This window comes from Ochotona princeps, chromosome 15 (assembly GCF_030435755.1).
Source record: "Ochotona princeps isolate mOchPri1 chromosome 15, mOchPri1.hap1, whole genome shotgun sequence".
Lineage (NCBI taxonomy): Eukaryota > Metazoa > Chordata > Mammalia > Lagomorpha > Ochotonidae > Ochotona > Ochotona princeps.
The window spans coordinates 16757162-16779686 of NC_080846.1; the positions used below are offsets into that span (position 1 = coordinate 16757162).

Consider the following 22525-nt stretch of genomic DNA (forward strand, 5'->3'; position numbering starts at 1 on the left):
TCCTAGGTATAATCAACTTAAATCTCTTAAGGACAAAGTTCTCATTGACCCATAAATATGGAGTGAGTTTGTTTCTAGTGAGCAGAGATGAAGTCTTGCACGTGGTACTGCTCACTCACTTCTACAGACGGGAACGTGTGGACCTGGTGTCTTAGGAGCTCTGTATAACAAGATTTACAAGTCATCTGCAATCCACTTATTCTTCCCTTTATTGCTTCTTCATGGATGACAAACACTCCCCTTTGGTAGTCTCTGGATCTCTGGTCAACATAAATTACTTCTCAGTAAAATAAAATCTTATTTGGAGCATTAACTTGTGTACATGGTTTTGCCATCTTTATTACATGGCCCTTGACGTATTTGTTTGGTGAAAACAGAAGATACATCCCCACTGGTTTGAAAAGCATTACTGTCTTCAGAAATCTTTTTGTAGATCTAAAATAAAATACATTTTAATCAAAGGACAGCAACAGAAAATCAAACCAATTTATTTTCACATTCTGATTTGTTTAATGCCTCTATTAAATTCATGTCGTGCATAAAGATTTGCTTTCACATTTGCTGAAGCTGACAGTTTAGGCTCAACTGGGGTGGAACAGGGAGAATACAAAGGGCTTAATACAGCCAGTTGGAGTGGTGGCTCAACAAGGCTTTCCAAGCTCAGAGTCATCATTGTTCATTCAATAAGCACAAATCTGAGTGTCTGAGTAGAGCATTATCTTAGGCACTACTCTTTAAACTCGCACACTTTTCATTAGAAAATACAGTGGAGAGGGAATTTGTATTTCTATAACATTGCCTGTTTTCTAGCATATCCATTAATCTCTTAAACAATGCCCTGTTTGTGTTGCCTTTGGCTCACCCATCAGATCAGGTCTCTTCTATTCAAAGAGCTCTTCATTTGACACTGCTGTCCTTTTTGATATCTTCCTAGCTACTCTATCCTACACAACTTCATCAGCTCCTCATCTGAAAACTATCCTTTCCCCTTACACTTTCCCTTCCACCTTGCATTTCTCTACTGCTTATTTTTTAAAGATGTTTGTTTATTTGAAAATCAGTTACCATTGCTTCTTGGCCTTTAGGCTAAGATCAAGTGAAAGTCACAGATACAGAGTGAGTGGGACACAGACACAGACACACACACACACACACACACACACACACACAGAAAAAGGTATCTTTCATCCACTGGTGCACTCCTCAAGTGGCTACAACAGCCAGGATTGAGCCAGGCCAAAGCAAGGAGCTAGCAGATTCACTACATCTCCCATGTGGATGGTAGGGGTCCAAGCACTTGGGCCACTCTCTGCTGCCTTTTCCCAGGCTGCTGGCAGAGAGCTGGATTGGAAGTGAAACAATGGGGACTCCAACTGGGTCCCATATGGGATGTCAGTGTCACAGGGGTAGCTTTGGCTACCAAAACATCAGACTTTACTTCTTTAAAATGTTTCCTTATTTGTGGGCCTGGCACTGTAGCCTAGTGACTGTAGTCCTCGCCTTGCACGTACAAAATCCCATATGGCACCTGTTCGTGTCATGACTGCTCCACTTCCCAACCAACTCCCTGCTTGTGGCCTGGCAAAGCAGGGGTAGACAACTCAAAGCCTTGGGACCCTGCACCCCCATGGGAGACCGGGAAAAAGCTCTTGGCTCCTGGCTTCAGATCAGCTCATATCCAGCAGTTATGGTCACTTGGGGAGTGAAACAGCAGATGGAAATTCTTTCTCTGTCTTTTTCTCTCTGTAAATCTGACTTTGCAATTAAAGAAAAAAAAAAAATCTTGGGCCCGGCGCAATGGCCTAGTGGCTAAAGTTCTCTCATTGAATGTGCCGGGATCCCATATGGGCGCTGGTTCTAAACCCAGCAGCTCCACTTCCCATCCAGCTTCCTGCTGGTGGTCTGGAAAAGCAGTTGAGGATAGCCCAAAGCCTTGGGTTCCTGCACCTACGTGGGAGACTTGGAAAAAGTTCCTGGCTTCTGATCGGCACAGTACCGGCCATTGCAGCCATGTGGGGAGTGAATAATCGGATGGAAGATCTTCCTCTCTGTCTCTCCTCCTCTCTGTATAGCTGACTGTCCAAAAACAATGTTAAAAATATATTTATTTATTTGAAAGGTAGAGAGGAGATAGAGCTTTCATTTACTAGTTCATTTCCCAATAATTTGTAATAGCCAGGGCTAGACCAGGCCAAAGCTTGGAACCTGAAATTCCATGAGTCTCTCACATGGGTAGCAGAGATCCAAGTACTTCCTAGATGCACATGAGCAAGAGGCTAGATTGGAAATAGAACTGGACTCATACCCAGGCACTCCCATGTGGCTGCAGGTGTCCCAAGCTGCAGCCTCATTTGCTGCACTACCCACTCCACTTCATTCTAAGTCATGACTAAGCATCAAAGAGGGTTCCAATAGTTACACCTTCTGGAGACTCCAATGCCACTGTTCTCATGGCATAGCCTAACTGGCCTCTGGTTCTTTTACATCCTCTGCTACCCCCTAGCTTTTTCTTTCCACATAAAATCATAAATCATGGCACTTCCTTGACACCCTACAATGACTTTTACAGTGAATTAAAGAATCATTCAAGGCCACCTCCCTGCCTTGCCTTCCTTCAGCCTGCTGCTGTAGATTTAGACCTCCTCACGTCCGGACTTAGTTTGGTCCAGGTGAGCTGTGCTGCACGGTGGGATGATGGGCTCCAGAGTGCTCTGAAGCCTTTGCTCTTTGCTTGGAAGGGTTCACATGTCAACCTTTTTCATTGTCCGGAATTCATTTTTGGATAACCCATCCTTGCTTTTTGTATCTGACAGATAAAATGTATTTGATAAATACGTGCTGAAGCCTTGGAGGTGGTGGTGATGGCTCATGTAGTTGGCTTCCTGTCACCCATGTTGGAGAACTGGACTGATGTTTGGCTCAGGCCTGGCTATTGCAGATATTTGGGGTGTGAACTAGCAGACAGAACTAACAAATAAATAAATAAAATATTAAGAGCATAAAGCTAATCACATTTTGGAGGAGGAAAAAAACTAGAGTTCAAAAACCCCTCATGTAATGGATGCTGTGAAGTACTTAAATTAAGACCTAAGTAAGCAAGCAAGAAAAAACACAGTGTCTTACCGCTCTTCTTCAGAAGTTCTCCTTTTCGGGATTTATCGAGATTTTCAAGAAACTGCTCAAAAACTTTGACATAAGGTGCCAGGCTGGTTTTCTTATAATCTGAATGGTGAATAAAGTGCATTATCATAATTAACATGTCAGCACAAGAATAAAAAGAAAATATTAGATGGAGTGCCTTGCAGGGTTGTATAAAATAGTGGCATCCCATAGAAATGTGAGACAAGAGTATTTAAAATACTTCAGTAATCATATCAGAGGCAGAATTCATTCTAATAATATATTTATCCCAGCATATCAAAAATATATTTCAGGCTTGGCATGGCAGCCTAGCAGCTTTATCTTGAATGTGCCGGGATCCCAGTGGCCCCACTTCCCATCCAGCTCCCTGCTTGTGGCCTGGGAAAGCAGTCGAGGACAGACCAAAGCTTTGGAACTCTGCACCTGCCTGGGAGACTCGGAGGAGACTCCGGGCTCCTGGCTTCGGATTGGCTCAGCTTCAGCCGTTGTGGCCACTTGGGGAATAAACCATTGGACAGAAGATCTTCCTCTCTGTCTCTCCTCCTCTCTGTATATCTGTCTTTGCAATAAAAAAAAATAAATCTTTAAAAAAGAAAAAGATTAAATAGTAATAACAAGTGCATAGTGGAAAGAACAGCAGCTGTTCGCCCTAATTCTGACCTTGTTTTCTTGAATGACAACTAGTTTCAAGAAATGAGTATCTGGGGCCCGGCAGCATGGCCTAGCAGCTAAAGTCCTTGCCTTGAACGCGCTGGGATCCCATATATTTGCTGGTTCTAATCCCAGCAGCTCCACTTCCCATCCAGCTCCCTGCTTGTGGCCTGGGAAGGCAGTCGAGGACGGCCCAATGCCTTGGGACCCTGCACTTGCGTGGGAGACCTGGAAGAGGTTCCTGGTTCCCGGCTTCGGATTGGCGCAGCACTGGCCGTTGCGGTCACTTGGGGAGTGAATCATCAGACGGAAGATCTTCTCTGTCATTCTTCTCTATATATCTTTGTAATAAAAATAAATATATCTTTAAAAAAAAAAAGAAACGAGTATTTGCCTGTTTAGATATCTGTGTTCATTCTTTTTTTTTTTAAAGATTTATTTATTTTTATTGGAAAGCCAGATATACAGGGGAGGCGAGACGGAATGGAAGATATTCCATCTAATGGTTCACTCCCCAAGTGACCGCAACAGACCAGAGCTGAGCCAATCCGAAGCCAGGAGCCAGGAGCTCTTCCTGGTCTCCCACGTGGATGCAGGGTCTCAAGGCTTCGGGCCGTCCTTGACCTCCTTCCCAGGCCACAAGCAGGGAGCTGGATGGGAAGAGGGGCTGCTGGGATTAGAACCTGGGCCCATATGGGTGGGATCCCAGCGTGTGCAAGGCGAGGACTTTAACCACTATGCTATCTTGCCGGGCCCAATATCTGTGTTCATTTTTTTTTAAATAAAGATTTATTTATTTTTTATTACAAAGTCAGATATACAGAGAGGAGGAGAGACAGAGGGGAAGATCTTCCGTCTGATGATTCATTCCCCAAGTGATCACCCTGGCCGGTGCCATGCCAATCTGAAGTTGGGAACCAGGAACCTCTTCCGGGTCTCGCACGCAGGTGCAGGGTCCCAAAGTCTTGGGCCGTCCTCGACTGCTTTCCCAGGCCACAAGCAGGGAGCTGGATGGGAAGTGGGGCTGCCGGGATTAGAACCAGCGCCCATATGGGATCCCGTCGCATTTAAGGTGAGGACTTTAGCCGCTAGGCCACGCCACCGGGCCCTCTTCATTCTAAACCTGCATTGTTTTGGAGGGATTGGGCAGGAGGGAAGATCATTTAGAAAACTTGTACTTAGGATTTTTTAAAAAATTTTATTTATGTATTTTTAAAGATCTATTTATTTTTATTGGAAAGGCAGTTTTACAGAGACGAGGAGAGATAGAAAGGAAGATCTGTCTGATTGTTCACTCCCCAAGTGGCCGCAACGGTTGGAGCGAGCCAATCCGAAGCCAGGAGCCTCTTCTGGGCGGGTCTCCTATATGGGTGCAGGGTTCCAAAGCTTTGGTCTGTCCTCAACTGCTTTCCCAGGCCACAAGCAGATAACTGGATGGTAAGTGGAGTTACCGGGATTAGAACTGGCGCCCATATGGAATCCTGGCATGTTCAATGTGAGAACTTTAACCGCTATGCTATCACGCCGGGCCCTAAGATCTTTTCTTAATTCTAGGTGTTCTAAATCTTTTTTTTTTAAATGAGCATTTAGTTATTTGAAAGACAGGGTGACAGACTGAGCTCCCTTCCGTCTGCTGGTTCCCTCCCCACATGGCTGCAACGACCGACAGGGGCAGCATCAGGCCAAAGCCGGGAGCCTGGAGTTTCACTCAGGATTCTCACGAGGGTGGCAGGGATACAAGCACTTCTGCTGCTTTGCTAGACACCTTAGGAGGGCAGGATGCCAGAGTTGCAGGCAATGGGATTACCTTCTTTGCCACAATGCCAGCCATGGTTTTGGTAATATTTTAGAGCTGGAATTGCTGAGAGAATATTGGAGGTTGGATGTTAAGGGAAAGGTGGTGTTTTTGACTGAAAAATCTCCATCAGATCAGCAATGTACATTTTAGTAGTCACTAAACATCTTGGTTATTTAAGTAAAAATGTAATTTAAATGCAGTTTCTCAGTCACACCAGACACATGTCAAATGCCCAAAAGCCACATGTGGTTAGTGAGTACCTCTGGGCAGTGGAAACGTAAAACATTTATATTGCTGCAAAAAGTGCTATTCAGTTCTGCTGCTAGAGAGGCTTGCTTGGGTGTTAGTGTAAGATCTGATTGCCAGTAGGAGATTTGAGATTTGTCAGCTCCTTCAGACTCTTGAATGTATAATGTAGTCACTTTAAGACCCATCTGTGTTTATCCAAAATAACCAACACAAGTATTGGGTGCAAACTCGGTAAAAAAATAAATAGCTGCTGAATTTAAGAAATTATCTCGAACTAATAATTCCCTCTTATGTTCCAGTATTTAGAACCTGCTTAGTAAATCCTATAGTAGATGCAATAATATTTTTGAGAAGTTAATTAAGGTAAAAACATTGCTACAAACTTAGTTACTGAGCTGGTTCTAACATTCTGGGCTATATTCAAGGGGAATTAATGACTGGAGTGATAGATGGCATTCTACGGAAAGAACCTGTGTTAACATGAAGCTTCAGTGTATTAACCCACCTCTGGTTCTACGTTTAGTATCGGGTTCAGCTTCATGCTCCTCTTTTTCCTCCTCATTGGTGGAAACAGCATCTAATTCATGACAAATGGAGCTACAAGTCACAGAGAAAGAATTTTAAGTCAGTATCATAGTTGGCATTGCTCTATGTACAATACAGAACACAAATCCCACAAGATTTTTTTGAAAAATTATGCGCCCAACTAAATTTGGCACCTTCTAAAACCTACAATCTCTTCTTAGAAGTTGTGATGTATATTATCATACTAAATACAGGAAAGTCTTGTAGAATACAATTTTTTTGAAAACAAATTTTTAGTCTATTTAACTTCACATTTCCCAAAATAATTTGACCTTAAAACAATTTTCCTGCATAGTAGCTGAAACACTTGTACTATTGCATTTGGGCACGTCAATCTCGCCTTGTAACCGCCAGTCACTATCTCTATAATAAAGTGCAGCATGCCCCTCCAGTCACTCTCTGAGCTATCCACTCCAAGTGACTTCAGATGCAGAGCAGCACTGACCATCAGCACTGATCGACGATCTGGAACATACCTGATAGTTGGAACAGTAAATGGATCAAACTGATCCACCTTCTGTAAATTAATGGGCACCGAAATGCGACCTGGAAGAACCAGAAGTTACAAAGTGATGATTACAGAATACAAATTATCATGGCCTGGTTGTTATTCCAAGTTGGTTTTTAAAAAAATTTTTTTTTGGAAAGGCAGATATACAGAGAGGAGGAGACAGAGAGGAAGATCTTCCATTCATTGATTCACTCCCCAAGCGGGCTCAACAGCTGGAGCTGAGTCAATCCAAAGCCAGGAGCCCGGAACTACTTCTGGGTCTCTCACGCTGGTATAGGGTCCCAGGGCTTTAGGCCGTCCTTGACTGCCTTTGCCAGGCCACAAGCAAGGAGCTAGATGGGAAGCGGGGCTACTGGGATTAGAACCGGCATCCATATGGGAACCCAGGATGTGCAAGGTGAGGACTTTTGCTGCTAAGCTACTGCAGCAGGCCTAAGTTGGATTTTTGAATCTAAGCCTTAGATAAAGGGCTAGATTTGTCTGTTGAGAATAATAGTTAGAAATATACTTTGATATGAACTGTGTCTTTGTATCTCTCTTGTAAGACAAAGAGCTCCTGTCTGCTGGTTCACCCTCCAAATGCCTGCAAGGGCAAGGACAAGTGAATGCGGAGCTCAGTTCCGGTCTGCTGTGTGGAGGACAGGAGCCCAGTTACTTGAGCTGTCACTGCTGCCTCCTAGAGCCTGAACTGCTGGCAAGCTGGAGCCGCAAGCTGGAGCCAGAAGCTGGATGTGGGCACCTTAACTGAGGACTCCCTTCTCTTATTCTTTCCAAATAGTATTTATTATTTATATACGTAGTTAATTTAAAAGGGAGACAGAGAGATAATCTTCCATCTGTTGGCTTACTCCCCAATCGGTCACAACAGCCGGACCCGGGACAGGATGAAGCAGGAGTGAGGAAACTTCCTCTGCTGCTTTGCCTGAAGTAGAGCAGTTGGGACTTGAACTGGCACTGATATGAGATGTTGTTATATTGTAGTAGTTTAATCCACTGTCCCACTACACTAATTAACTTCCTTTCTTCCCTCCTTCTTTTTAAGGTTTACTTTTATTGGAAAGTGAGATACACAGAGAAGGAGAGAAAAATCCTTCCATCTGCTGGTTCCCTCCCCAAGTGGCTGCAATGGCCGGAACTGAGCTATTCCAAAGCCAGGAGCCAGCAGCTTCTTCTGGATCTTCCACATGGGTGCAAGGTCCCAAGGCTTTGGGCCATCTCTACTTCTTTCCCAGGCCGCAGTCAGGGAGCTGAAAGGGAAGTGGAGCAGCTGGGATACAAACCATCGCCCATATGTGATCCTGGCACATGCAAGGTGAGGACTTTAGCCACTAGGCTACCTTGCTGGACCCACTAGCTACTTCCCATTTGTTCTTAAGTTTTATTGTTATATTTTAAAAAATGACATATATATCTAAATATTCCATCTTTTAGAACAATTTCAAATCTAGTTGAGTCCTGAAATGGAACAAAATAGATGGAAATAGTTCTTTACAATGGCTTAGCTTATGTGCTGAGATGAAGCTTCCATGGCAGATGTCATGAGAAAGCACTTTGGAAATGCAGTCACATGCTGCTAACAACACATGATGGTGGCCCCTAAGCGAACACTGTCGCCATCGCAGTGAGTGTTAAGTGCACTCTATAATGTTCACATAGCCATAAAATTGCCTCCTGAAGCATTTCTCAGAAAGTAGCCCCACTGTTAAAATGATGCAGGATTGCAGTTAACTGTATCCTACCTGTTCTACACAATCTAGACCTGGGAGGCACATTTCAAAAATGCTATAAAAGGATCTAAAGAATGTCAGGTGACCATTAAGAATAATTCAAGGAGATTGGGAGCTGTTACTTGAAGAAAGTAACTACAGGGTTGTAGTTACTTGATAGAAATGGCAAACAGAACCCTGAAAATGGGCCCATTATGAGTGAACATAATTATTTACCAAACCCTACACCCATTGAAGCTTTAGAATCAAGCGTAAAATAAATAACAGATATTAAGCTTATTAGCAAGAGAAGCTAAGAACACATAACCGATGAGTTTGAAGAGCTGCTATATAAATGTATAAACTGTACTTGGCACACATTTTTAAGGAAAAGCGGGAAGTCTGGAAGAACTGGATTTATGCCAGTCGTTTTACTTTGTTTTAAAAGATTTATTTATTTATTTATATTGGAAAGTCAGCTATACGGAGAGGAGGAGAGACAGAGGAAAATCTTGCATTCATTGATTCACTCCCCAAGTGGCTGCAATGGCTAGAGCTGTGCTGATCAGAAGCCAGAAGCCTGGAGCCTCTTTCTGGTCTCCCACATGGGTGTACGAGCAAGTGCCCATATGTCCCAAGGCTTTGAGCCATCCTCCACTCTTTCCCAGGCCACAGACAGGGAGCTGGATGGGAAGCAGGGCCACTGAGATTAGAACCAGAGCCCAATTAGAATCCCGGTGCGTTTAAGGTGAGGATTTTAGCCGCTAGGCCACTGCGCTGGGCCTGCCAGCCGTTTTTCTAAGCTTCTGACATTTTAGGTCTTCCCCGTGACTCTACCAAGGAGGACATTAGCACTTCCACATTACAGATGAAGACAGTTCCTTATCATTCCAAGATCTTGTAACAAGTGGCAGCATTGGCTTGTGGAATCCAAAGTGGACAACTAGCATCGGGTATGTGGTGCAGTGGCTAAGTCCCTGCTTGGAACACCCATTCCATGTTGGAATGCCTGGTTCAACTTTCAGCTCCTTCACTCCTGAGCCAGCTTCTGGCCAATGCGCTTTCTGGGAGGCAGCAGCTGATGGCTCAAGTGCTTAGACTCCTACTTCACGTGGCAGATCCGGATTGAGTTCTAGGCTCCTGGCTATGGCTTGGCCCAGCCTGGCTATGGTGAGCACTGGGGAGACCTCTTTGCCTGTCTCTCTTTCTCTGCTTTGAAACACTTTTAAAGTAGAAATTAGATACTTCTGCAATAGGTTCATTGGTTGGAGGGAGGAATTGATGATAACAAAGCTACTTTTTTTTATCTACTTGAAAGCCAATTTTAAGAGCAATGATGAAATTAGTGAAAATAAAACCAAAGGAGGCAGCATAGTGGAAAACGCACAGAATTTTGAGTTCTCAGCACTGAAATCTGTTCCTGGCACGGACACGATCTGACTCTGGATGAGTCACCTGCAACTTTTCGACCACTATTTTCTCACCTATTGTCCTGTGATGATGCTGGAGCTTGCCAACTCTTAACACCTATTTTCTGAGTTTTCAGACTCCCAACTGAAAAATGTTTCCACAGTGGAAACTCCTCCAGTAGCTACTCAGACCAAAAAAAAAAGTGACCTTAGCCGACAGGGCAACCCTCTGGCCTTTAATGTCGTAAATACTATGTGTATTCACACCTGGTGATACACTCACTTGAAACAGAGAACTGATTCACCTCCTTGGGGTTTTCCTTACTTTCTTCACGCAATACCTGTTTTCGGATGCACGCTGAAAGGACTTTTCAGCAAGTGGTTGATGCCTTTGCTAACGTTGATGTCTAGCCGTGGAAAACAATACTGAAGCATAATCTCCCACTCCAGCCAGGGACTGCATTTGTCATTCTTGGTGCTGTTCTAAGGAAACAGAGGTAAGGTCGGTTTGAAGATTGGCAGGACATTGAGAAGATTTTTTTTTTAAAAGAAGGTTAAAAACGCAATCATCATTACCTGGTTAAACAAATCAGAATTGAACTAGAAACTGTAAAGTTCTATTTTCAGCACAAGTTCAGGGGAACATACCTGATGTCTGTTTATAACTTTCTTCAAATACTCCCAACGTTGAAGGGAATTGTGACACTTGACGAAGCCTTGCTGAAGTTCATCATGAATTGGTGATGGATCATTAAGGAACACACCTTGCTTTTAGAGTGTATCAGTGAGTTTTCAGTGTACATTAGCATGTCATATCTAAAGTTTATAAATTATTAAGACACTCTAAGACACACAAGTTCAAACTTTATATCCTTAGAAAATTCCCCAGAAAAAACACAACAGAAACAAATGCTAAAGCACTTGTGAAAGAGAACGCTTTCCCAGCCTGCACATAGTTTAAATGATTAAACACTCTTCAGCCATTTATTCTACCTAGCACCAACTTTCAAAATGAAATGCTCCTCTTTTGAAGCTGGTGACATGGCATAGCAAGTTACGCCTCTCTCTGCAGTACTGGCATTCCTGACGGGCACTGGTTCAAGCCCTGCTCATTTTACTTCCCATCCAGTTCTTTGCTAATGTGCCTGGGAAAGCAGCGAAGTTGGTCTAAGTGCTAGGGCTTCTGCACCACATAGGAAATCCAGAAGCAGCTCCTGGCTTCCAATCGGCTGAGCTCTGACCATTGCAGCCATTTAGGAGAGCAAACCAGTGGAATGAAGATCTTTCTCTCTGCAACTGCCTCTCAAATAAAAATGAAGACAAATGGTCCTTTTTTTTTTTTATTGTATTCCAGAATGGAGATAGAAAAAAAAAGTCAGAAACACAGGAGATTCTCGGCATAATAAAGGTTAACCTTACAAGAATTTAAGTGTAAGAGAATATGCAAGCAGCACACAGATCATACATGAAATAAAACTAGAAATGGTCTCAGGAAAGGATATTTTCAGGAACAAGGGATAAAATCTTATCCCAGCTTTCTTTATTTTCAAGAATATCTTGACCAACCAAGGCATATTCCTCGAAGTACTTTTTAATTATGTTCATGGATCTTCTGTAGGAACAACAACAGTAACAGCCCAACACTGTTGCATGTCACGTAAGCTACATACTAACTGTTGCCTCTGGGTGGGAGGACAGTGCTGATTTTTACTTAATTACAATTAGCTAAAGTCAGAATATTCACTTGTATGGTTATGAGAGTTACAGGAGATCTTTTCAAGGAAGAAAGGACCTAGCACAATGCTTGGGGAAAAAAACCAGATATTCAGGCCTGGTGTTGTAGTGCAGTGGGTAAAGCTGCTCCCTGTGAAACTGGCATTTTGTACGGGCACTGGTTAGAGTTTTGGATGCTCCGCTTCCCATTAGCTCCCTTCGAATGGTCAGGAAAAGTACAGGAAGATGGCCCACATGCCTGGGCCCTTGCCATTCATGTGAAATAGCTGTTAAAAGCAAGTTTCCGGCTTCAGCTGGCCCAGCCCAGGCCACTGCAGTCAGCTGGGGAGTAAACCAGCAGAAAGATGCATCTAACTCTGATTTTATAAAAGAATACTTTTTTTTTTTACCTTTACTTCTCTACTACATCCTTGGAAGGTTAACCGTATGATGCATATGTGAGAAGGGTGGAAAATGTTCAGTGGCTAAAATTCTCGCCTTGCATGTGCTGGGATCCCACATGGGTGATGGTTCGTGTCCTGGCGGCTCCACTTCCCATCCAGCTCCCTGCCTGTGGCATGGGAAAGCAGTCGAGGACGGCCCAAAGCTTTGGGAACCTGCACTCATGTGGGAGACCTGGAAGAAGCTCCTGGCTTCTGGTTTCTGATAGGCTCAGCTCTGGCCATTGTGGCTACTTGGGGGGTGACCCAGTGGATAGAAGATCTTTTTCTCTGTCTCTCTGTAAATATACCTTTTCAATAAAAGTGAAAAAATCTTTTTTTTTTTTTAAATATTTTGTTTGTTTTTATGGAAATGCCAGATATATGGATGGTGCAGACCCACAGGATCAAGGTCAGACCATCCCATAAAAATCTTGCCATATAAAGTGGTCGCTCAGCAACCTGAAGCTGTTATAAAATGCCATCAAGCAGCAAAAAGGTACACACAGTAAAGCAGACACAATCTAGATTGCACGTAGGGGACTAGCATGGTGGCTCACAGGCTAATCCTTCACCTGTGGTACCAGCATTTCATATGGGTGCTGCTTTGAGCCCCATCTGCTCTATTTCCCATCCAGCTCCCTGCTTATGGCCTGGGAACAGCAACAGAGGATAGCCCAAGGCTTTGGGTCCTTACATCCACATGGCAAACCCAAAGAGACTCCTGGTTCCCAGCTTCAGATCATACCAGTTGTGACCATCTGGGGAGGGAACCAGCAAATGTAAGATCTTTTTGTCTTTCTTCCCCCTCTCTCTGTAATTTTGACTTTTAGGTAAAACAAACAAAAAACCTACAAAAACAAAAAAAGAAACGAAACTGCATGAAGTTTCTTCTAACCTGACAAAAGGGTGAATTTTTTCATGTAAATGAACTTTCTTCTTTACGTCTTGACCACCCTGAAAAATAAACCACTGAATTAGGGCTTTCTGTATATGATAGAACAGAAATAAAACAACTCACAATTTCCTTTAATGTGTTCTATTATTACAGTTAAGATCCAGTAACTCCGAAGATATTGAGCAAATTGTGTCAAAGTATAGAAACTTGACTGCTTTTTATACAATTTCAACACCTGTAACTTTCTGGGTTAATTTTAAACCACATAATTACATTAGGAAAATAAATTAATTTTCCTTCTGCCATATAACATTGACAGCAAGTTACGAAATACTTCAATGCAGCAAGTATCACTTTAACTTGAAATGAACTGTTTGGTAACGCTTTCTGCTCTTGAATGTGAATATTGTAAAAAGTTATATTTTCTTACTAAATATACGAGCCTTGGAAACATCTAGTAAACAAACAAACAAAACCATAAGTTAGAATTAAGAAGATCTTACCTTTACGAGACTCAAATACTCAACTATTCCAGAACGTACTGCTGAGGACAGTTTCCTAACTGACTCATCACAGACCCAGCAATGAACACCTCTCCTTCCAGAATACACCCAGAGACGATGCTTAAATCCAAAGTCCTCTGGGGAGGGGAGAAACAATAGGTTTATTTCTTTGAAAGTCAAGAATTAGAAAGAAGAAGCAACAGAGAGAGAGATATCTCCCATCTGCTGATTCACTCCCCACATAGCCACAAAGGCTGGGACTGAGCCGGGCCAAAGTCAGGAACCAGAAGTTTCTTCTGGGTCTTCCATGTGGGTGCAGGGGCTCAAGACTTTTAGCCATCCTCTGCTGCCCTGGCCATAAACAGGGAGATAGATGGGAAGTGGAACAGCTGGGACTTAAACTGGTACCCATATGGGATGTGGTTTTGTAGGCTGAAGTTCTACCCGCTATGCCATAATGCAAGCTTCTAGAACAGGTCTTTTTTTTTTTTTTTTTTTAAAGATTTATTTTTATTACAAAGTCAGATATACAGAGAGGAGGAGAGACAGAGAGGAAGATCTTCCGTCCGATGATTCACTCCCCAAGTGAGCCGCAACGGGCCAGTGCACGCCGATCTGAAGCCAGGAGCCAGGAACCTCTTCCAGGTCTCCCATGTGGGTGCAGTGTCCCAAATTCTTGGGTTGTCCTCGACTGCTTTCCCAGGCCACAAGTAGGGAGCTGGATGGGAAGTGGAGCTGCCGGGATTAGAACCGGCGCCCATATGGGATCCCGGGGCATTCAAGGTGAGGACTTTAGCCGCTAGGCCACGCCGCCGGGCCCTAGATCAAGTCTTTAAGGATAAATGTTGATTGGTGAAGTAATGGAAGTGCTGGGGTGTAAAGAAGTTTATGGTAGATCAAGATTTGTAGACAGGAAATTAAGAGCATTAGGGGCACAGGAAACTAGCAATGATGTAGTAAAGAATTTTGTCTATTTGTCTTAAAACCTGCTGTTTCAGGGCTGGTGCAGTGTTGCTGTGGGAGACCTGGAAGAAGCTGCTAGCTTCCACCTGTGGCTGTCCCAGTCATCAGGGGGGTGAGTCAGTGGATGGAAGATCTGTTTCTCCCTCTCTCTTTCAAATAACTGCATTAATCAGGAAGGGAAGAAGGAAGGAAGGAAGGAAGGAAGGAAGAGAAGGAAGAAAGAAAGAGAAGGAAGGAAGGGAGAGAGAGAAAAAAAAGAGATAGAGAATGGAAGGAAAGAAGGAAGAAAGAAAGGAAGGAAAAAGGGCCAGCGCTGGGATATAGTTAAACTGCGACCTGTAGCATCCGCATTCCATGTCTCAGAGCTGTTCCTTTTGATCCAGCTCTCTGCTAACGGCCTGGGAAAGAGCAAGAAGGTCCAAGCGCTTGGACCCTCACATTCACGTAGGAGACCTGAGGGAAGCTCCTGCTCTGGCCTGGCCCAGACTCAGCCCTTGTTCATACCGGGGAGTGAACCAAATGGAAGATCTCTCTAGTTCTACTTTTCAAATGAGTAAAATAAATCTTTTTAAACAAAAAAAATTTAAAGACTTGGTCTAAGAATATTTAATAAGTTGACATATTTTTAAGTGTTTGATGTCTGCACAAAAATAAGGTCTCTAGGGAGATATGGGTAGCTGCCACCACCACCACCATCACCACTATCACAGAACCTTTTCTGACCCAGTCCTCCCAGCCTTGCTTGCATTCCTGCCATCCTGTAGCCCCACACTTTCCTCTGCATCTTCATCAGCGATCCTCTGAGGCAAACACTGCCTTGCACTGGAACCCACACAGACTCTGCGGATACTTGCCTTTCAGTGCTCGGTCGATGATGAGGATGGCCATGGTCATGAGGGTCCAGCACTTGGAGCATATGTCTGCAGAACTGGAGCAGAAGCACCATTACCCACTGCCAGGGACCTCCCCGACTCCGACAGCCAGGCACACGGCGCTTACCTACAGCATCGCCTCACATCGTCATAGTCTGTCATGTCAATGTCAAACACCAGCTCTTTCTCCTGAGCCTGGAACGCTCCCAACTTCACTGTATTATGTTGATTGGGCTACAAATAAAACAAAAAAAGGATGAGTTTCTATAATAAATGCCATGTAGCTCAATGCTTAGTTTTCAGCCATTTGGAAAAAATGGTCAGAGAAATAAAGAAACAATGCCAAGTCTATGTCAAAGCTCATCACATTGTAGATTCATTTACTTGAAAGTTAGAGACAGGACAGACGGAGAGCTTCTGTCTGCTGGTTCATTGCCCAAATGGCTGTGATTGCTAGGGGTGGGCCAGGCTGAAGCCAGGAGCAAGGAGCTTCCTCCAAGTTTTACATGTGGGAGGCAGGGGACCAGGCACTTGGGCAATCTTTTGCTGCTTTTCCCAGGCCACTAGCAAGGAGCTGGATTGGAAGCAGAGCAGTCAGAACCTGAACTAGCACTCATAATGGATGTCAGTGCTGCAGGTGGAAGTTCAACATGCTATGCCATGGTGCTGAACCTGAGACAGAGAGGAATCTTGCACTTGCTGGTTTGCTTCTCAAATGCTGCCAACAGCCCAAAGTCCTGGAACATCATCGGGGTCTCCTCCCTGGTAAAAGGGAGCCAAATACTTGAACATCAGCTGTGGCCTTCCAGGATGTTTAGTAGCAGAAAGCATGACTGGAAGTGAAGCAATCAGGACCCCAACAAGGTAATCCAAGATGGAGAAGATGCAGCCTACCTAGTGACTTCATCATTGTGCCAAATGCCTGCCCTTGAAGTTCATTTTTTTGAACCCCACATACTTGATGAGTTTAATGCTGACCCACTTAAAGGAGTCGATAAATTGATGACCACTAAGAGTTCATCAACAGAGATGACAACAAAGCTGTTTTAGATTTTGGATAAGGTGAAGATGTTTTAAGGACTTTCATCTGTAAGTAATAAATAAATAAATAAATAAATAAATAAATAAATATATATATATATATATTTAAACGCTTCAATAATTTGCAAAGATACCCCTAATAAGTTTAAACTGAGGCTACAGTCTATCATATAAAGAAGGTGGATAAAGTACAGGTACTTAGGGCCCGGCGCTGTGGCCTAGTAGCTAAAGTCTTTGCCTTGAACGGTGGCCTGGGAAAACAGTCAAGGATGGTCCAAAGTCTTGGGACCCTGTACCCACACGGGAGACCTAGAGGAAGTTCCTGGGTCCTGGCTTCGGAATGGTGCAGCACCAGCCGTTGCAGTCACTTGAGTGAATCATCAGACAGAAGATCTTCCTCTTTGTCTGTCTTCCTCTCTCTGTATCTGACTTTGTAATAAAAATAAATAAATCTTTAAAAAAAAGTACAGGTACTTACTCTACTTCCTTCAAAGCCTCACAAAAATGAGTAAAATGGGAAACAGGCAGCAACACCACCAGAATGTTTTAAAAACCGATAATTTTGTAAAACAGGAGGGAAAGGTAGGAGTCATGCAAGCTGAACTGTAAAGAAACACCCAGTTTAGATCTTTGAACCCCAAAAGGCTCAGTGGGGGCAATATCAGGTGTCTCCTCTAAGCATTTGAGTGGGGATTCAAAGCCTATAGAAGAAGCAGGAGGCTCCTTAAGATTCCTAGTTTATCCTGCAGAGACTGGTAACTGCTCCTCTGTGTCTCTGGCAGAAGACACCTGAATTATTACCCAGACAGCATTAAACAAAGTCTCCAGGCTGAGGGGACAATGGGTACCATTAGGCAGGAGTGTACTGTGGAGTGGTGCTGTGGCATAGCAAGTTAATATGCCTCCTGCAACGCCAGTATCCCATATCAATGCTGGTTTGAGTCTTGATGGCTCCTCTTCCAATCTAGCACCCTGCTAACATGCCTGGGAAAGCAGTAGAGAATGCCTCAACTGCTTGGGCCCTTGTACCCAGTTGGGTGACTTGGAAGAATCTCCTGGCTTTGGCCTGACCCAGCTCTGGATATTAGGGCCATTTAGTGAGTGAATCAGCACAGAAGACCTCTTTCTGCATGTCTCTTTTAATGAGTTACATATTTTTTATTTGAGAGGCAAAATTAGAGAGGAGAGAATAGTTTTGGTCCTGTGGTTTACTTCCCAATTGGCCACAATAGCCACAGTTACGCTGGTCTGAAGCTGGGAGTCAGGAGCTTCTTTTGTGTCTTCCATGTGGGTGCAGGGGCTCAAGGGCTTGGGCCATTCTCTGCTGCTTTCTTAGGCCATAAAGAGAGAGCAGAATTGGAAGTGCAGCAGGCAGGACTCGAACAGCACCCATATGGGATGCTGGCACTTTGGGTGAAAGCTTAGCTTGCTATACCACAGCGCCAGCCCTTCCCCTCCATCTAACTCTGCCTTGCAAAAAAAAAACAAAAACAATTTTCTCTTTTAAAAGAGTGGACTGTACTGCTCTTAGGAGGATTAAACTTTAATATGAGGAATGGGGAGACCCAGGCCCTCCTTCCACTTCTATATCCTTCCACTGTCAACCTAGGCCAGAGACTGGAAGATTCCTTTCTGGAAAAACCAATCAGATGTGCCAAACAGTGTTCTAGGCTCAACAAGTAGATTGATGATCAAACATTTCAGTACTTGTGAGAGTTTTCATTCTTTTTTTTTTTTTTAAGATTTATTTATTTTTATTGCAAAGTCATACATACAGAGAGGAGGAGAGACAGAGAGGAAGATCTTCCATCCGATGATTCACTCCCCAAGTGAGCTGCAACAGCCTGTGCTGCGCCGAACTGAACCTGGGAACCTGGAACCTCTTCCGGGTCTCCCACACAGGTGCAGGATCCCAACGCATTGGGCCGTCCTCAACTGCTTTCCCAGGCCACAAGCAGGGAGCTGGATGGGAAGTGGAGCTGCCGGGATTAGAACGAGCGCCCATATGGGAACCTGGCATGTTTAAGGCAAGGACTTTAGCTGCTAGGCCCGGCACCGGGCTCTCCATTCTTTAGCAAAGATTAAGTGAAATTTACCTGACCCACTCCCTAACACCACGGTTCAGCCAGATCATCTTGAAGCAAAGTTATAAACATTTGTATAGAGCTTCAGTCAGCTTTTTAAGGACTCTAATCTTAAATACAAGCAAGCCAAAAATGACAGACATCTGAGGAAAGCCTAATAGGAAAGAGGAGGAAGAACAGAAACAAACAAACAAACAAACAATCAATACAGAGAAAACAGTGCAACAGAAGAAAACTTCATGGCCACTGGGGCAAGCAGCTCCTGACACAGAGGTTTAAGTTACAGCCTAGGACACCGGCACCTCACACTGGAGTGCTGCTTTGGGGCCCAGCACCTCTGTTTCCAACTCCAGTTTCCTGTGTAGCACACCCTGGGAGTCAGCTGGAGAGGCATGAGTAGCTGGGTCCTTGCTACTCACACAGGAGAGTATGACAGAGTTCTAGGGTCCTGGCTCTGACCCAGCACATCCTGGCTGTTGTGGAAATAAACCGGTAGAATAAGTTAATTTCTCTCTCTGCTTTTTATTAAAACATAAAACAATAACAAATACAAAAACAAACCAAAAATCCTAAAGAAGCCTGGGTCCACACTGAATATACGGACTTTTTTCCTTGTCATTTTCCCAAAAGAGAACAATTATTTACAATGCATTTACACTGTATTAGGTATTACAAGTAATGTTTAAGGAGATGACTTAAAGTACACAGGGGAATGTGTGCGTATCATGTGCAAATACCAAGCTATTTTGTGTAAGCCACTGAGGCATCCAGGGATTCTGGTATCTGAATTAATCCTCCACAACTGTATAACACATAAAAAACGTCTTGAAGAAGCTATTCTCCCATGTACATTCTTAAGGAGGAGAGAAAGAAAATTTTAGTCTGTTCATTCATGTAACAAATACATGTGGTGTGCACTCCTGCTAGGTGCTATCTTAGGCACTTTCAAAGGTCCAGGGGCAGGTTAAGAGGTCTATGTCACTCCCCTGCTAGTCTGTACCTCCCACTGATGAGCATGAGAACCAGGGCTGGGGTGGCCCAAGCTGGACAAGGTGGCAGCACCTGCTGGCTTTGGTGTGGGCTGAGCTAAGCTGTAGCACCAAGGGGTATGCCTGAGAGCCAGATGGAATGTGGGTTGGGCTGGTATAGGCCACAGCATAGGTTGGCACACCCAAAAACATGGGCTGAGGGTAGGCCTGGTGGGAGTTACCAGGGGTTGTCCTGACTAAACTGGCTGCATACCCACTGTGATGTGTGAGGATCAGGGTTGTGGTGGGCTGGCTGGACTGGGCCACAGCACCCATTGGTTCATGTGAGACATGCAGTTGGGGCATAACTGACCAGGAAGCTGCATTCACCGGTGTGTGTTGGCCAGTGCAGGTGACAGACCAAACCTGACCCTGCACTGGCACATGTGCACACAAGAATCAAGTCTAAGTTCACCTCAGACAAGGGTTCCTCGGATACTATCTAACTGGACTGCTGGACTCAGACCCTGGTCATCCTCGTGGTCCAACCTTGGAGTGCATGTATTGGGACTGAGCCTCCTCAGTTGATGCTTGTGCAGTGGAGAGCATGCCCAGATGCACATGGGGAACATGATAGCCAGCTCATCTAGACCAGCAGGGGATGTCAACTGTCTTGTCAGGGGATGGATGAAAAGCATGTTAGACAATTCTCCTGCCAAAGCTTTGCAGCATGTTCCTGGATTTATGGATGTACTAAGGTGGACTTTGTCAACTAGCACACCTTGGAAAGATTTCTCAACCCTGGGGCAGTAAAATCAACATCTCAGGTTTATCGAAACCACTCAACACCCTCAGAACACTCTTCTCCACATTGGGGTCTTTAGATATGATCAAAGGACTGTCCCCCCAAAAACACTGTGCTGATGTTGTTAGTAAGAAGTGGCCCTCTCCCTCTCTGGACACAGCAGGAAAAAAAAAAAAGACTGAAATGTAGTCCCACCTACCTTGCTCCATACCTGACCCTTCCCACCCCAATCAGAGGCCTACATGGGCATGCATCCCTCTCAACTATGTAAACAAAGCAATAAAACATATAAAGATCTCTTACTCTGTGGGAATACACTGCGCCTATGTCAATCTTGTAAGGGTTCATTTTCTGCATCTCCTTTTCCAGTTCATTCTGGTTGTTGAAGGATTGGTAGCGGATGTAAATATCATCTTTCAAGGTGAATGAGAATTCCCGGTGCTGAAAGTAATTCTTCACCACTGTAAAGAGAGGGAGCAGTTTTAGTTAATTCGGTACTTTATTTAGCTCTTAGGTATCAGGACATTAATCCATCAGAAGATGCCCCACAGTGTTGCTAAAAAGGAGTTGAGGGGGAAGGATCTAGTCCCCAATTTTTTTTTTATTAAATAAAGCAAACATTTATTAAATTGTGATAAAAACATTCCATCAAATTACAAAACCTGAGTAAGGAAGACAAACGGCACATGCTTAACTGTAGTTGACATTCAAATAAAATTTGCATTCCCAAAATATTATACAGTAATTAGAAAATACCAGCCAAAGTAATATTAGGATATTTTTACGTGCGGTCTCAACAAATTTGAACAGAAGCAAATTTTAACAAAGGTAAATTTTACAGTGAAACATAGCAGTAGATTAAGGATCTTAACATGTTTATTTTACTGCTATTTGACACTATGATACAACAATAAGAGGATTTACTTGACATTTTTAATAAGTATCTCATGGGCTGCTGAGTGCCTTACTGGTGAAAAGATTTAACTGGCTAATCTCATCAATCCATTTTGTACATTTAGTAAGCATCAACTCTGCCCTACATAACTCTTAATGCAATTCACAGCACACAAATGGTTATCATATTAAATACATATTTTGAATTATATGGTACAATTTATTTTTAAGATTTATTTATTTTTATTACAAAGTCAGATATACAGAGAGGAACAGAGACAGAGAGGAAAATCTTCTGTCTGATGATTCACTCCTCAACTGAGCACAATGGCTGGTGCCAGGAACTTCCTCTAGGTCTCCCATGTGGGTACAGGGTCCCAAGGCTTTGGGTCATCCTCAATTACTTTCCCATGCCACAAGCAGAGAGTTGGATGGGGAGTAGGGCTGCCGGGATATAGGATCCCAACATTCAAGGCGAGGACTTTAGCCGCTAGGCCACTGCGCCGAGCCCTATGGTACAATTTTGTGTAGACTGGGAGTCCCCCCTAAACTCCCACCTCCCGAAAGATTTTCCCCATTTTACTACAAAAAATATGGAACGCTTTCACGAATTTGCACCATCCTTGCGCAGGGGCCATGCTAATCTTTGTATCGTTCCAATTTTAGTATATGTGCTGCCGAAACGAGCACCTAGTCCCCAATTTGAAGTTTATGATCCCACATCTGCTAGGGAAAAGTGGAAATGAGGAAATAGAATCAGAAATATTTAAAACACGAAATGTTACTTCTCTGGCCTCCATGGGGATGCTTAAACTCAGCAGCGATAATACCCTCTCCCCAGGCAATCATGTCTCTGGGTCTCCCCGTGGCGACCTGGCACCCACGCTGGCACCGCGGCAGGTGAACGGGCAGCCACAGGGAGCCTGACCACGCAGGGGTCGGGGCAGCAGGTTGCACAGCAGCAGGAAAGCGCCAGCAAGATGCCCGCGGGGCAGACGGCAAATCATTCTCCAAGACCCCTCCGAGCCCCGCTTCCAACCCAGTTTCCGCCCGCCGCCCGCCTCCGTCACCTCCGCCATAGTTGAGCCAGCGGTAATACTGAGAATAGGGAAAGAGCCTTCGGTAATAAAGCTTAAGCAGCTCAGGGAGTTCGGCTGGGTCAAACGACTCCATGAGCGCGGAACCAGACCCAGGAAGGAATACCACAGAAATTGGCGGGAACAGCGCAGCCCGAAGAGCCCACTCTGCGCAGGCGCGTCGCAGCACGGCCCGCCGACGCCGGGGCCGCCGGGAA

General features: G+C 44.2%; 1 protein-coding gene and 1 non-coding gene across 2 annotated transcripts; both read right to left on the minus strand.

Moving 5' to 3' along the window:
- Positions 1-191: 191 nt before the first annotated feature.
- PRIM1 (DNA primase subunit 1) lies at positions 192-22476 on the minus strand. The gene is made up of 13 exons (XM_004589686.3): positions 22302-22476; positions 20641-20798; positions 15567-15673; positions 15422-15495; positions 13605-13741; positions 13102-13160; positions 11553-11662; positions 10699-10790; positions 10392-10533; positions 6901-6970; positions 6345-6436; positions 3124-3222; positions 192-435 (listed from the first exon to the last, which is right to left on the minus strand). Exons 1-13 carry the CDS (start codon positions 22402-22404, stop codon positions 416-418), a joined length of 1263 nt encoding a protein of 420 aa, XP_004589743.1. The 5' UTR covers positions 22405-22476; the 3' UTR covers positions 192-415.
- LOC118757666 (U6 spliceosomal RNA) lies at positions 21819-21921 on the minus strand. The gene has a single exon (XR_004995323.2). It is a non-coding gene; the product is annotated as a U6 spliceosomal RNA (small nuclear RNA).
- Positions 22477-22525: the final 49 nt, after the last annotated feature.

Excerpts from the sequence above, each read along its gene's own strand:
- PRIM1 (XM_004589686.3), bottom strand. The coding sequence starts at position 22,404 with ATGGAGTCGTTTGACCCAGCCGAACTCCCTGAGCTGCTTAAGCTTTAT. Across the intron at positions 15,674-20,640 it reads GCGCAGTGTATTCCCACAGA|CCCAATCAACATAATACAGT; the intron begins GTAAGAGATCTT and ends TTTTATTTGTAG. Across the intron at positions 15,496-15,566 it reads GATGTGAGGCGATGCTGTAG|TTCTGCAGACATATGCTCCA; the intron begins GTAAGCGCCGTG and ends CTTCTGCTCCAG.